Source organism: Neomonachus schauinslandi, chromosome 3 (genome assembly GCF_002201575.2).
Source record: "Neomonachus schauinslandi chromosome 3, ASM220157v2, whole genome shotgun sequence".
NCBI classification, from domain to species: Eukaryota; Metazoa; Chordata; class Mammalia; order Carnivora; family Phocidae; genus Neomonachus; species Neomonachus schauinslandi.
In genome coordinates this window covers 128,555,575-128,569,753 of record NC_058405.1, presented here as the reverse complement: position 1 = coordinate 128,569,753, position 14,179 = coordinate 128,555,575, and the positions used below count along the sequence as shown (strand labels likewise).

The 14,179-nt window shown below is 38.3% G+C and overlaps 1 protein-coding gene across 1 annotated transcript in view; it reads left to right on the top strand.

Annotated features, from left to right (window-relative positions):
* The window catches only part of SCN7A (sodium voltage-gated channel alpha subunit 7), a 67,743-nt gene that overhangs the window by 19,090 nt on the left and 34,474 nt on the right, over positions 1-14,179 (top strand). The window contains exon 9 of the mRNA XM_021702900.1: positions 10,140-10,346. Within this exon, the coding sequence (XP_021558575.1) occupies positions 10,140-10,346 (207 nt within the window). The remainder of the gene's footprint in view (positions 1-10,139; positions 10,347-14,179) is intronic.

Below are 14,179 nucleotides of genomic sequence, written 5' to 3'. Positions count from 1 at the left end.
ATTTAATCTTTGAAACAATCCTGCAAGACCAAACTATATATGCTTTTTATGTGAAGACACTGAGATCAGAGCGGTTGGGTAACCTTTCCCAAGTTACAACACGTGTATCTTCTAGAGATCACTGCTCTGCTCTATGCTATCACACATTTGATATTAACTAAGGAAAGAGCATTGGTAAGTACTAATTCTTCAGTCAAAAAATTTGAACCTGTGAGATTACCAGGTATTAAGAAACTGTTTATTTAATGCCTACAATGTGTATTTCACTTCAACTCCTCTATTTCTTCTCATTTCCCTGTAATATTTAACCACGCTCTGATTATAACAGAAAGTTTGCCGTTATGAGACTTGAAGTCAAATTCTGAGAGTCTCTCTTCATAACTGATGATTTATTTGCCATAGTTTCTCAGAAAGATATAATACACATTAGAATGGTGATTTGGTTTTTCTAAGAGAAGTTTCATCACAGTGGAATATGCAATGTTAGTTTAGCAGCATAGTTAATATCAAAGTATATTAAATAAAATAAATTACTTTAAGTTTCCAAAGTATGTACAGTTGAAGGAGAACACTCTTTTTTTAAACATGTACATACACTCTATACTTTTTGTGATTGGATAGATAAATTATGGTGTTCGTGTGTGTGTAATGACCTGTACAGGCGATTAACAATGATAGGACTTTTAGCACAAAGGTGCGTGGTATGTTATTAAATGAAAATCAAGTAACTAAACAGACATGCAATACAATTATATTTCTAATAAAAGAAATACATGAAAATATTAAAATGACTTTTTAAAATGCAAACTATATTTTTCTAATTTTATAAGGTGAGTATTTATTTATATTGTTATTTTCCAAACTTTGACAAGTATCAATGCCTCCTCCACAACACTAGGGACTTATTTCTAAAATAATCTTATCATGTTATCTTACTTCTAAAAATCCTTCAGAGGTTTCTGCATTCCTATGGGATGAAGTTCAAAGTCCAAATGCATGTTCTATAGTGCCCTTTAAGATCTAGTTTCTGCATAGTTCTCCAGATGTATTTTCTAATGATATCCCAATATATACTCACTCTCTGCTTTATTTAAGTATAGAAAAGGCTTGCTATTTCCTAAGTGAGCTTTTTCCCATAATTTCTTGTTTCAATGTATGTTGTACCCTCAGCCTAAATTCAAGTTTCTATCTTCAGTCTCATACCTCAAATTCATACCTCAAACCCAGAAGAAATCTTGAGCTTTTCCCCAAACTCTCCTTTCACAGCTAGGCAAGTCCTACAGCAGAATACCATGGCACTGTATAATTGCCTCTAATTGTAGTTATTTTATTTTATTTATTTATTTTTGAAAGAGAGAGAGAGTGAGAGCATGCACGCACGCACGCACACGGGAGGAGAAGGGGAAGGACAGTGAGAGAGAGAATCCTAAGGAGGCTCCATGCCCAGCATGGAGGCCCCCACAAGGCTTGAACCCACAAGACTGAGGTCATGACCTGAGCTGAAATCAAGAGTCAGATGCCTAACCGACTGAGCCACCCAGGCGTCCCTAAGTGTGGTTATTTTAATTTCTTGTTCAGTAATTTCTCACACTGGAGATATGCTACCTGAGAAGAAGTTTTTTTTATCTCATTTTAATTTTTGAGTTCTCAGCATCAAACACATAGAAATTCTTAATGAAATTTTAATAAACAAAGTATAAGTGAATATTTATAAATTGTATCACTTTATGTAATGTTTTGTTTTTTGGTTACAGCCCTCTAAGTATGTTAGCTAATTTTCTTGTTAGAATTGGTCTAAAGGAAATCCTTTCCCACTAGTAGTGAAATGAAAAATCAGTGTGGGAGTACCCTGGTGGAGTCCACATAGGACTCTCATCAATATTGTACTCTTGTTATTGACCAGTGTAGAGAAGATTTGCTTTGATTTGGATTGGATTTGTGCTCTCAGCATTGCCCCACACTGAACTGACTATGGCTAGGGAAATTCAGCAATTATTCCCAAAGAATGTAGCTTATGTTTTAGAGAATACAATTCTCTATTCATTCATCAAATATTTATTTCAGGGCGCCTGGGTGGCTCAGTCGGTTAAGCGACTGCCTTCGGCTCAGGTCATGATCCTGGAGTCCTGGGATCAAGTCCCACATCAGGCTCCCTGCTCAGTGGGGAGTCTGCTTCTCCCTCTGACCCTCCCCCCTCTCATACTCTATCTCATTCTCACTCTCAAATAAATAAATAAAATCTTTAAAAAAATATTTATTTGATCCAAATATTCTTTGATACACCATGGGTACAGAAATGAACAAAACAAAGTGCCAGTCCTCATGGACATAAACATAATGTTATGTTTAACAATAGTTGACCTTTACTGCATTTGCCATAGACTGCATCTTCACATGCACTGCTTCACTTGATTTTCATAACAAACCTAGGCTTTAATGCCATAATTACCCCAATTTCAAACTAAAATATACTAGAACCAGAACATGTATACTTTTCCATCATCATAAAAGTGTATTCTTTTATCCTCCACCAGCTTCATATAATAGGAAAAGCAAAAGTTTTGGATTCAGGTCTTTCTCCATAGCTGTCAGATCTTTGACATGTCATCTTGCCTAATTTTCATCTTCCTTCTGCATATAAGAAATAATAGTAAATACCACATAAATGTGCTGCACAGAATTAATGAAATAATAAGCAAAGCATTTATTAATGTGCATGGTGGGCAGTATATCCCATAATATCTATTACTGACTCTTGAATGTACTACTGTAGATGATAGCTAGTTCAGTGGGAAAAATATTTAACCAAATCTTAAATAGGTGACTCTTTGGGGAAATAGGTTTATTAAAAATACCTTTCAAGATAAATATACTACATATTAATAAGAAATTATTTTTGATTGAATGTTAGAACTTACTAATCTGTAAACATTTTTAACTTTGTTGTATCAATATAATATTTTCTGTAAATAATACTTATCTATTGATTCAAGTGGATACTTAAAAATCAACACTAGTTTCATCTGTATTTTTTAGATTTTGCTTATATACTTTTAATCAATGATGATAAATCAGTGGCCTATATTACTTATATAGTGGGCTGTATAAATTACTTAGAATTTTTCAAAGTTTTAAATTCTCTCATCTATCTTAGGTAATTATTATGAAATAAAAGCTAGTCAATGCTCAGCTTTGATATCTAAAATCTTGGGTTTTTTTCTATCCATAAATGACTGCAATAAGTGAATTATATGACTTTCCCATGTGATTTGTCTAGATATCCTTCACCAAAGCAGGTATTCTGACATAGAAAAATTTTCCTGTTTCAAACCTCTTTGAATAGACCTAAGTTTATGCCTTGTTATGATGTTTTCATAAAGTAATGATAAGAAGAAACTAATCTCTAAATATTCGTTCTCTGACTTTTACTAAGCTTCATATATTTAAAGATTTTACTGTAAAGGAAATAGTTTTTTTAAATTTTTTTTAAGATTTTATTTATTTGACAGAGAGAGACAGCAAGAGAGGGAACACAAGCAGGGGGAGTGGGAGATGGAGAAGCAGGCTTCCCGCAGAGCAGGGAGCCCAACGTGGGGCTCAATCCCAGGATCCTGGGACCAAAACCTGAGCTGAAGGCAGATGCTTAACGACTGAGCCCCCAAACACCCCTAAAGGAAATAGTCTTTACTTTAGACTGTCCAGCTTTCTTAATTGAGAAATGACAATGTTTTCCTTTCATATGTTTTCTCTGTTAGTGAAGACCTAAAAGCCAGATGCCTAACTGAATTCTTTTTTTTTCAAGCTTCAGAGTGCATCTTTTATTCATTCAACAATCGTTTGATCAAATATTTTTTTTTTAATTTTATTATGTTATGTTAGTCACCATACAATACATCATTAGTTTTTGATGTAGTGATCCACGATCCATTGTTTTCGTATAACACCCAGTGCTCCATGCAGTACATGCCCTCCTTAATACCCATCACCGGGCTAACCAATCCCCCCTCCCCCCTCCCCTCTAAAACCCTGTTTGTTTCTCAGAGTCCATAGTCTCTCATGGTTCATCTCTCCCTCCAATTCCCCCCCCCCATTTTCCCCTTCCTTCTCCTAATGTCCTCCATGTTATTCCTTATGTTCCACAAATAAGTGAAACCATATGATAATTGACTTTCTCTGCTTGACTTATTTCACTTAGCATAATCTCCTCCAGTCGCATCCATGTTGTTGTAGAAGTTGGGTATTCATCCTTTCTGATGGCTGAGTAATATTCCATTGTATATATGGTCCGCATCTTCTTTATCCATTCATCTGTTGAAGGGCATCTCGGCTCTTTCCCCAGTTTGGCTATTGTGGACATTGCTGCTATGAACATTGGGGTGCATATGGCCCTTCTTTTCACTACATCTGTGTCTTTGGGGTAAATACCCAGGAGTGCAATTCCTGGGTCAGAGGGTAGCTCTATTTTTAAATTTTTGAGGAACCTCCACACTGTTTCCCAAAGTGGCTGTGCCAACTTGCATTCCCACCAACAGTGTAAGAGGGTCCCCCTTTCTCCACAACCTCTCCAACATTTGTTGTTTCTTTCCCTGTCCATTTTTGCCATTCTAACTGGTGTAAGGTGGTATCTCAGTGTGGTTTTGATTTGGATTTCCCTGATGGCTAATGATGATGAACATTTTTTCATGTGTCTGTTAGCCATTTGTATGTCTTCTTCAGAGAAGTGTCTGTTCATCTCTTCTGCCCACTTTTTGACTTATTTGTTTTTTGGGTGTTGAGTTTGAGAAGTTCTTTATAGATCTTGGATACCAGCCCTTTATCTGTAGTGTCATTTGCAAATATCTTCTCCCATTCTGTGGGTTGCCTCTTTGTTTTGTTGACTGTTTCCTTTGCTGTGCAGAAGCTTTTTATCTTGATGAAGTCCCAAAAGTTCATTTTTGCTTTTGTTTCACTAGCTTTTGGAGATGTATCTTGAAAGAAGTTGCTGTGCTGATGTCAAAGAGGTTACTGCCTATCTTCTCCTCTAGGATTTTGATGGATTCCTGTCTCACATTGAGGTCTTTCATCCACTTTGAGTTTATCTTTGTGAATGGTGTTAGAGAATGGTCGAGTTTCATTCTTCTGCATGTGGCTGTCCAATTTTCCCAGCACCATTTATTGAAGAGACTGTCTTTTTCCCATTGCATGTTTTTTCCTGCTTTGTCAAAGATTAGTTGACCATAGAGTTGAGGGTCCATATCTGGGTTCTCTATTCTGTTCCATTGGTCTGTATGTCTGTTTTTGTGCCAGTACCATGCTGTCTTGGTGATCACAGCTTTGTAATATAGCTTGAAATCGGGCAACGTGATGCCCCCAGCTTTGTTTTTCTTTTTCAACATTTCCTTGGCGATTCGGGGTCTTTTCTGATTCCATACAAATTTTAGGATTGTTTGTTCCAGCACTTTGAAAAATGTCATTGGAATTTTGATTGGGATGGCATTGAAGGTATAGATTGCTCTGGGTAGCATAGACATTTTAACAATGTTTATTCTTCCGATCCATGAGCATGGAATATTTTTCCATCTTTTTGTGTCTTCTTCAATTTCTTTCATGAGTGTTTTGTAGTTCCTAGAGTATAGATCCTTTACCTCTTTGGTTAGGTTTATTCCGAGGTATCTTATGGTTTTTGGTGCTATTGTAAATGGAATCGTTTCTTTAATTTCTCTTTCAACAGTTGCGTTGTTAGTGTATAAGAAAGCAACTGATTTCTGTGCATTGATTTTGTATCCTGCCACATTACTGAATTGCTGGATGAGTTCTAGTAATTCGGGGGTGGAGTCTTTTGGGTTTTCCACATAAAGTATCATGTCGTCTGCGAAAAGAGTGAGTTTGACTTCTTCTTTGCCAATTTGAATACATTTTATTTCTTTTTGTTGTCTGATTGCTGTTGCTAGGACTTCTGGTACTATGTTGAACAACAGTGGTGAGAGTGGGCACCCTTGACGTGTTCCTGATCTTAAGGGAAAGGTTCTCAGCTTTTCCCCATTGAGAATGATATTCGCTGTGGGTTTTTCATAGATGGATTTTATGAGCTTGAGGAATGTTCCCTCTATCCTTATACTCTGGAGAGTTTTAATCAGGAAAGGATGTTGTATTTTGTCAAATGCTTTTTCTGCATCAATTGAGAGGACCATATGGTTCTTCTTCCTCCTATTATTAATGTGTTCTATCACATTGATTGATTTGTGAATGTTGAACCACCCTTGCATCCCAGGGATAAATCCCACTTGGTCGTGGTGGATGATCCTTTTAATGTATTGTTGGATCCTATTAGCTAGGATTTTGTTGAGGATTTTGGAATCCATATTTATCAGGGATATCGGTCTGAAATTCTCCTTTTTGATGGGGTCTTTGCCTGGTTTGGGGATTAAGGTAATGCTGGCCTCATAGAATGAGTTTGGAAGTTTTCCTTCTGTTTCTATTTTTTGAAACAGCTTCAGTAGAATAGGTATTATTTCTTCTTTGAATGTTTGGTAGAATTCCCCAGGGAATCCATCAGGCCCTGGACTCTTGTTTTTGGGGAGGTTTTTGATCACTGCTTCAATCTCGTTACTGGTTATTGGCCTATTCAGGTTGTCAATTTCTTCCTGTTTCAGTCTTGGCAGCTTATAGGTTTCCAGGAAGGCCTCCATTTCATCCAGATTGCTCAGTTTATTGGCATATAGTTGTTGATAATAATTTCTAATAATTGTTTCTATGTCCTTGGTGTTGGATGTGATCTCTCCCCTTTCATTCATAATTTTATTAATTTGGGTCCTTTCTCTCTTCTTTTGGATAAGTCTGGCCAGTGGTTTATCAATCTTATTAATTCTTTCAAAGAACCAACTTCTAGTTTCAATGATCTGATCTACTGTGTTTCTGGTTTCTAATTCATTGATTTCTGCTCTAATTTTAATTATTTCTCTTCTAATGCATGGCTTAGGCGTCATTTGTTGCTTTTTCTCTAGTTCTTTAAGGTGTAGAGTTAGTTGGTGAATTCGGGATTTTTCTATTTTTTTGAGTGAGGCTTGGATGGCTATGTATTTCCCCCTTAGGACCGCCTTTGCGGTATCCCATAGGTTTTGGACCAATGTGTTTTCGTTCTCATTGATTTCCATGAATTGTTTAAGTTCTTCTTTGATTTCTTGGTTGACCCAAACATTCTTGAGCAGAGTGGTCTTTAGCTTCCAAGTGTTTGAATTTCTGCCAAATTTCTTCTTGTGATTGAGTTCCAGTTTTAGAGCACTGTGGTCTGAGAATATGCAGGGAATAATCTCAATCTTTTGGTATCGGTTGAGACCTGATCTGTGACCCAGTATGTGGTCTATTCTGGAGAAAGTTCCATGTGCGCTCGAGAAGAATGAGTATTGTGTTGTTTTAGGGTGGAATGTTCTGTAAATATCTATGAGGTCCATCTGGTCCAATGTATCATTCAAAGCTCTTGTTTCCTTGTTGATTTTCCGCTTAGATGATCTGTCCATTGCTGAGAGTGGAATATTGAGATCTCCTACAATTAACGTATTGTTATCAATATGACTCTTTATTTTGGTTAACAGTTGGCTTATGTAGATGGCTGCTCCCATGTTGGGGGCATAGATATTTACAGTTGTTAGATCTTCTTGTTGGATAGACCCTTTAAGAATGATATAGTGTCCTTCTGTGTCTCTAATTACAGACTTTAGTTTAAAATCTAATTTGTCTGATATAAGAATTGCTACCCCAGCTTTCTTTTGAGGTCCGCTCGCATGGAAGATAGATCTCCATCCCTTCACTTTCAGTCTGGATGTCTCTTTAGGTTCAAAATGAGTCTCTTGTAGACAGCATATGGATGGGTCCTGTCTTTTTATCCAATCTGCAACCCTGTGCCATTTTATGGGAGCGTTTAGGCCATTCACGTTGAGAGTGATTATTGAAAGATATGAATTAATTGTCATCATGTTGCCTGTGAAGACGTTGTTTTTATAGATTGTCCCTGTAAGTTTCTGTTGTATATCACTCTTGGGGTCTTTCTCCTTTTATAGAACCCCCCTTAATATTTCTTGCAGGGCCGGCTTAGTGGTCACATATTCTTTCAACTTCTGCCGGTTATGGAAGCTCTGCATCTCTCCATCCATTCTAAGTGACAGCCTTGCCAGATAAAGTATTCTTGGCTGCATGTTCTTCTCATTTAGTACCCTGAATATGTCTTGCCAGGCCTTTCTGGCTTGCCAGGTCTCTGTGGATAGGTCTGACGTTATTCTGATGTTCCTCCCTCTGTACGTAAGGAATCTCTTCCCCCTAACTGCCCTTAAGATGGTTTCCTTGGTTCTAAGATTTGCAAGTTTTACTATTACCTGCCAGGGTATTGGCCTGTTTCCCTTGATCTTAGGAGGGATCCTCTCTGCCTCTAGGACTCGAATGTTTGCTTCATTCCCCAGATTAGGGAAGTTCTCAGCTACGATTTGCTCAAATACATCTTCTAGTCCTCTCTCTCTCTCTATTCCCTCCGGGATTCCAATTAGTCTGACATTGGAAGGCTTCATGGTGTCACTTATTTCTCTGATTCTATTTTCATGGATTCTGAGTTGTTTTTCCCTGGCCTCCTCTTTTCCCTTTTTATCTATTATATTATCTTCCAGGTCACTTATTCGCTCTTCTGCCTCAGTTACCCCAGCTATTAGATTATCTAGATTGGATTGGATCTCATTGATAGCATTTTTAAGTTCTGCCAATTCACCTTTTATTTCTGCCCTTAGAGACTCTATGTTGCCATTAATTGATTTCTCCATTCTAGCCATTGTCTTCACAATTGCTAGCCTGAATTCCATCTCCGACATCTTGGTTATATCTGCATCCATTTGTAAATCTGCAGCATAAGTCATAATCTCTGAGTCTTTTCTGTTTTGGGGGCTCCTCCTCCTAGTCATTCTGTTGATGGGTGTTTGAGGGAATGTATAGAGTCCAAATTATTGACCAGAACCCAAGCAAGATGCACCTGTTTTCTTGGGACCTTAGGGTTGCTGGCCTCTTGTTTTCCCAGCCTGTCTTCTGGGGGGAGGGGCCTGCCGCGCTGTTACTCAGGCAAACCTTTTGGGCGGAGTTGCCCTGCGCCCCTGTGGCGGGGGATGGGCTCAGCAGGAATCAGTCTTTGGGGCTTTTGTTCTCTGGCGCCTTTCCCTGGCGGCTTTCCATGTCTCTTCAGTGAGTCAGAGCAGAAGAGACCGTTTCCAACCCTCTGCCTCAGAGCAGAGAGACCGCAGTCTGTTCTTCACTGAGCTCTCCAGGCCACACCGTCTCCGTTTCTGTCCGTGCTGCTATAAACTGCAGCATCCTGGGTTGTGTGCCCCTCGGCAGCGCTCCCAGTCCTGCCTCGAGGTCGGGGCAGGTCTCTGCCCTTTGTGCTTGTAAAACCGCCAGCCGCTCCCAGTTCCGGCGTGCGTGCGCGCGACTCCACCGCTCGGGGTTTCCACCCCGGATGTTGCAGTTCACGGCGGGACCCCGGCGCACCGGGTTTCCATCTGGGAGGCTGCGGTTCGCCTGCGTGCGACCCCGCCGGTCTGGTCCTCCACCCCGGGGGCTGCCCTAAGGTCCTTTCCCGACGCTACCGGTCTGCGAGTCTGTTCCCGTCCGCAGCGCGCGAGGCTGTCACTCACTGGCGGTGTAGGATCCCCACATCCAGGCGCCCTCCCGCTGCCGTTTATCCTCCGATATCTGCCCACAGAATCACGGCTCTCCGCTTCGTACCTCACAACCAACCGCCTGCGATGTTCTGTTTGTAGAAATCCAGATCTTCTTACATCTCTGGCTGGTTTCGTGGGTGCTCAGAGTGGTCTGGTAGATATCCAGCTCAATTCCGGGGACCAGTTGAAATAGGGTCCCCTACTCCTCCGCCATCTTTCCCCCCTCAACTGAATTCCTTCTTTGTTTTGTATCATGCATTTTTATATCTTACATATATATCTAAAATTGAAGAGCTTTTCTCTTATTTCTCCAGGTAGAGCCAGTAAAACTGTCCTGTGATTACATTCCACTTACAACTAAATTATTTTAATAATAAAAGTTCATTTTTTTCATTTTAAAATAGGAGATTACAGGAAGACAAATAATATTTTCCTCTTTTTGTCTTGTTTTCCAATTCTCCTTAGATCCTTTATGCTTCTGGGAAGGTCTACATGATATTTTTTGTTGTGATAAGCTTTTGGTTTGCTTTTTACATAGCAAGTTTGTTCTTGGGCATACTTGCTATGTCCTATGAAGAAGAAAAGCAGAAAGCTGCTGAAAAAGCTAAGAAGATTGAGCTAAAATATCAGCAGACTTTGAAAGCACTTCAAGAAGGAGACGAAGCAGCCGAGGTATAAATTTTTCTTAGTACTTCACAGAATCACAGAATTTGAGTTATTTTCTCTCTTCGGAGTGTATTGCTTTCTACTTGGTGCTCAGTATCTGTGTGTTGTACATGGTAAGAAGATCAACGGGGATCTTTTGTTTTGTTTTTGTTTTTGTTTTTAAAGATTTCATTTATTTGACAGAGAGAGAGATAGCGAGAGCAGGAACACAAGCAGGGGGAATGGGAGAGGGAGAAGCAGGCTTTTTGCCGGGCAGGGAGCCCGATGTGGGACTCGATCCCAGGACCCTGGGATCATGACCTGAGCTGAAGGCAGACGCTAAACTACTGAGCCACCCAGGCGCCCTCAATGGGGATCTTGATAAGTGGGCTCACTTTTGCTATTCAACATTATTTCCTCAGTGCACTGGGTTAAGAGTGATCAACATCTTTAAATATTTCTTTAAGACAGTTTTTGTTCCAAAGCGTGTATTACTACTGCTGATAAATGATGGATATATTAGTTTTCAAACTTGACTTCTCTTAATGCAGGTTTAGTTTTTTAATTCAACTTGTTTCAGATAGTACATCAGAATTAACTGAAAAATTTCAGTATTCAACTCAAAAGTGATAATGCCTTCCATAATTTAGAAATCATGAAGTACTGAAAACATGGATTTAAAGTATAGTACTAAAGTTGTAAAAAGAGCAAACAAATACACTTACTGTCTTTCTAGCTCTTCCGAGAAGAAATGCACTGTGTATCTTGATATAAGGAATCATTTATCCATGGAATAATTAAATCCATGATTAGTAAAACTTAGTAAAGTTTTACTCTAATTTTCAATTATTTTAGTGTTGTTTTTTGAGTTTATTTTCAGATTTTTAGCTTCATAATGAAAGATTCAATCTATGAATCTAAAAATATTGATAGAAGTAACATTAAAGAAGTTGTAGAAATTATCTTTAAAAAATCAAAGTTGTGCCATAAGTGTATTAAAGAAGAGGACCCAGGAGAGCAACCAGAAGTAGCTTTCTTATATTCAGTAGGACCTGGCAATCTCATACTTCTTTCTCAGCTGGGGGAGGAATAGGTTTAGCCCAGTCTCCTAATACCCCTACCTGGAGCTGTAGAGGTGTATGGTAGGCAGGAGACAAGTGGCCTAGGGTAGGTTACAGCCCCTGCCTGTTCCAGGTGTTGCTCCCTTCCCCTGTGTTATAAAGAACCCTCTTGCCTAGGGGCTTGGTCTTTGGAGGGTGCTGGGCCCAAAGTGGCCACAGTCAAGTTGAGTGTTCCTTGACTGGAGTGGCCTAGTTACAGGACTTCACTTGGGAGAGGGAGCCATGCTCTGCCTCCTTTTCCATTCCACTCTAGATTTGTTACATTTTGCACTCTCAACACCTGCTCATAAAGATTGTTTACACTGGAAAAAAGAAGCAAACTCGATGGTAACATCACAGACTAAAGGAGCAGACAAAGGATAGAAAGAAGCTATACTGAGACCCTGTCATATGGAAGAGGATAAAAAGAGATGGGGAAAAGTAAAGAGCCAAGATACACTCAGGCATTAAGTGGAATGCGTAGTAATGCTGGCTAAGACATTCATTAATATCAAAGGTAACTTCTGGGTCAAAAGGGGGAAAATGTTAACTTTCCTACATATAAAACTCTTTATTAAGTCATCATCAATGAAGAAGCTCTAGAAAAGTAATTCTACTAAAAACGTGGGAACTGAACAACATAATGTAGGATCACACCAATTATCTAGTATCTATTGATAGATGCTGTGTCTGCATGGCTCATAACATGCATACCACTGAAACAAGAAGCAATTATAGAGAGTATGAAGAAAACATGTATTAAAAGAGGCTATTGAGTATAGCCATTATACCACCCATGAGGAAGTCACAGAAAAAATTACAAAAGATTTCTGTCTCTAGAAATGAGTGTGGGGTCCTTCTGATTGAATGATTATGGTCTGAATGATATGCTGAATGTGTAATTTATTCTGAAGTGGTATTTCAAATGTCAAGGGCTACACACAAATGTATCCAAGAGCACAATACTTCTCTTATCCCAAGATGAGATGCCCTATTAACTCTGCTTAGGAAGAACTTGAATTATTTCCCAATGTCTTAATATCTCCATTCATTTGAATCACATGAAGACTTTCTGGTTTTAATTAAAATCTTTCAATTGTAAAGGATTTTTTTTCATGGAAGAGCACTAGAACATTTTGTCATGAAAAACTTTTTTGGGGAAGTAAGAGTGAAGGTCATTTTCACAAGATTTACTTTCTTTTCCTTTTTTATTTATACTTAAGAAAATACTAGAAAGAGAAGAATTTAAAATGGCACATATTGAGGACCCTTTAGGTGCCTTATCTGATTTAAGACTAATCAGGTTCTAATTCTGATGTTGGAATTACTGAGAGATTACTTAGATGCTTCATATTCTCACATTGTAGCAAAGCAGTAGATCATATTGGCTAAAAGCACAGTTTTGCAGTCAGATAAAAATAGATTTCAGTCTATTTTAGCCACTTAATAGATGTATGATATTTGCCAAGTCTGTTAACCTTTCTGAACTTCATCTTCTTTATTTGCAAGATGTATATAATTGTAGAATCTGTCTCAGAGGTTGATGTGAGATTCAAATGAAATAAATTCTTTTTTTTTTAAAGATTATTTATTTATTTGACAGAGAGAGCCACAGCCAGAGAGGGAACACAAGCAGGGGGAGTAGGAGAGGGAGAAGCAGCCTTCCCACAGAGCAGGGCACCCGATGCGGGGCTCGATCCCAGGACCCTGGGATCATGACCTGAGCCGAAGGCAGACGCTTAACGACTGAGCCACCCAGGCGCCCCAAATGAAATAAATTCTTGTAAAACACTTGGCAGTGCTTAGAGTATACTGAGCAACTGAAAAAAAATGTAAATGGCTAATTATAGGAAACACAAGAAGGCACAGCAGTACATAATGGAGAATACTCCATCAACATAAAACTCTTAAGTCTTTGACTATATCCCCCTTTTAGGGGCAATTAAAATAATAATAATGATAATAGTAATAATAGTATATAATATTTATTGAGTGTCGACTATGTTCCACACATATGATAAGCATCTTCATGAATCCTCAAATTTTATCTTTATTGAGGAGTTCCAGTTGCAAAGTTTGACTTGTATTTATTGGTATCTGATTTCTCAACACTTTACTTCATTTTTCACTATTTTATTCCATCAAATACACAGGTGGCAGATGAAACTTTCTTAAAAATTGCCAGTCGCTTTCCAAACCTCGAGAAGAGAATCAGATATATACAACTGTAGGAATATAAATATTTTTAAAAATATTGGCCCATCTAAAATGGCATCCTTATAGCTCATCTACCTAATTAAATAAGACATTATTGACAATCTACTCTATGCTAGGCACTTTACTAAGCATTGGAGATTTTAAAATGTTAATAAATACAAATATAGTATCTATCTTCATGAAGCTAATGGCCTAATGTAGAGATAGACCATAAAATTATCATAAACACAAAATTGTACCTCTCAGACTACCAGACATTGTGTGTTTCCTGATGTTATGAAACAGGAGACATAAAACACCACATACAATGTATTCTTGCCATAGTCTGAGCTAAGTCTAGTAAGCCTCTAGATCTGTCTTTTCCTAGAGACTATAAGAAAGAGAAGAACACATTAATTTACACTAAAAGGACACAATCTGCCAAATCAAGAATGTGAAAAATTCTACAGTTATAAGTGATCCATTATCATCAACAAATAAATCATATAGAAGAAATAAAGTCACAAGATAATCAGTAGACCTGTGAACAAAATACAATATGGG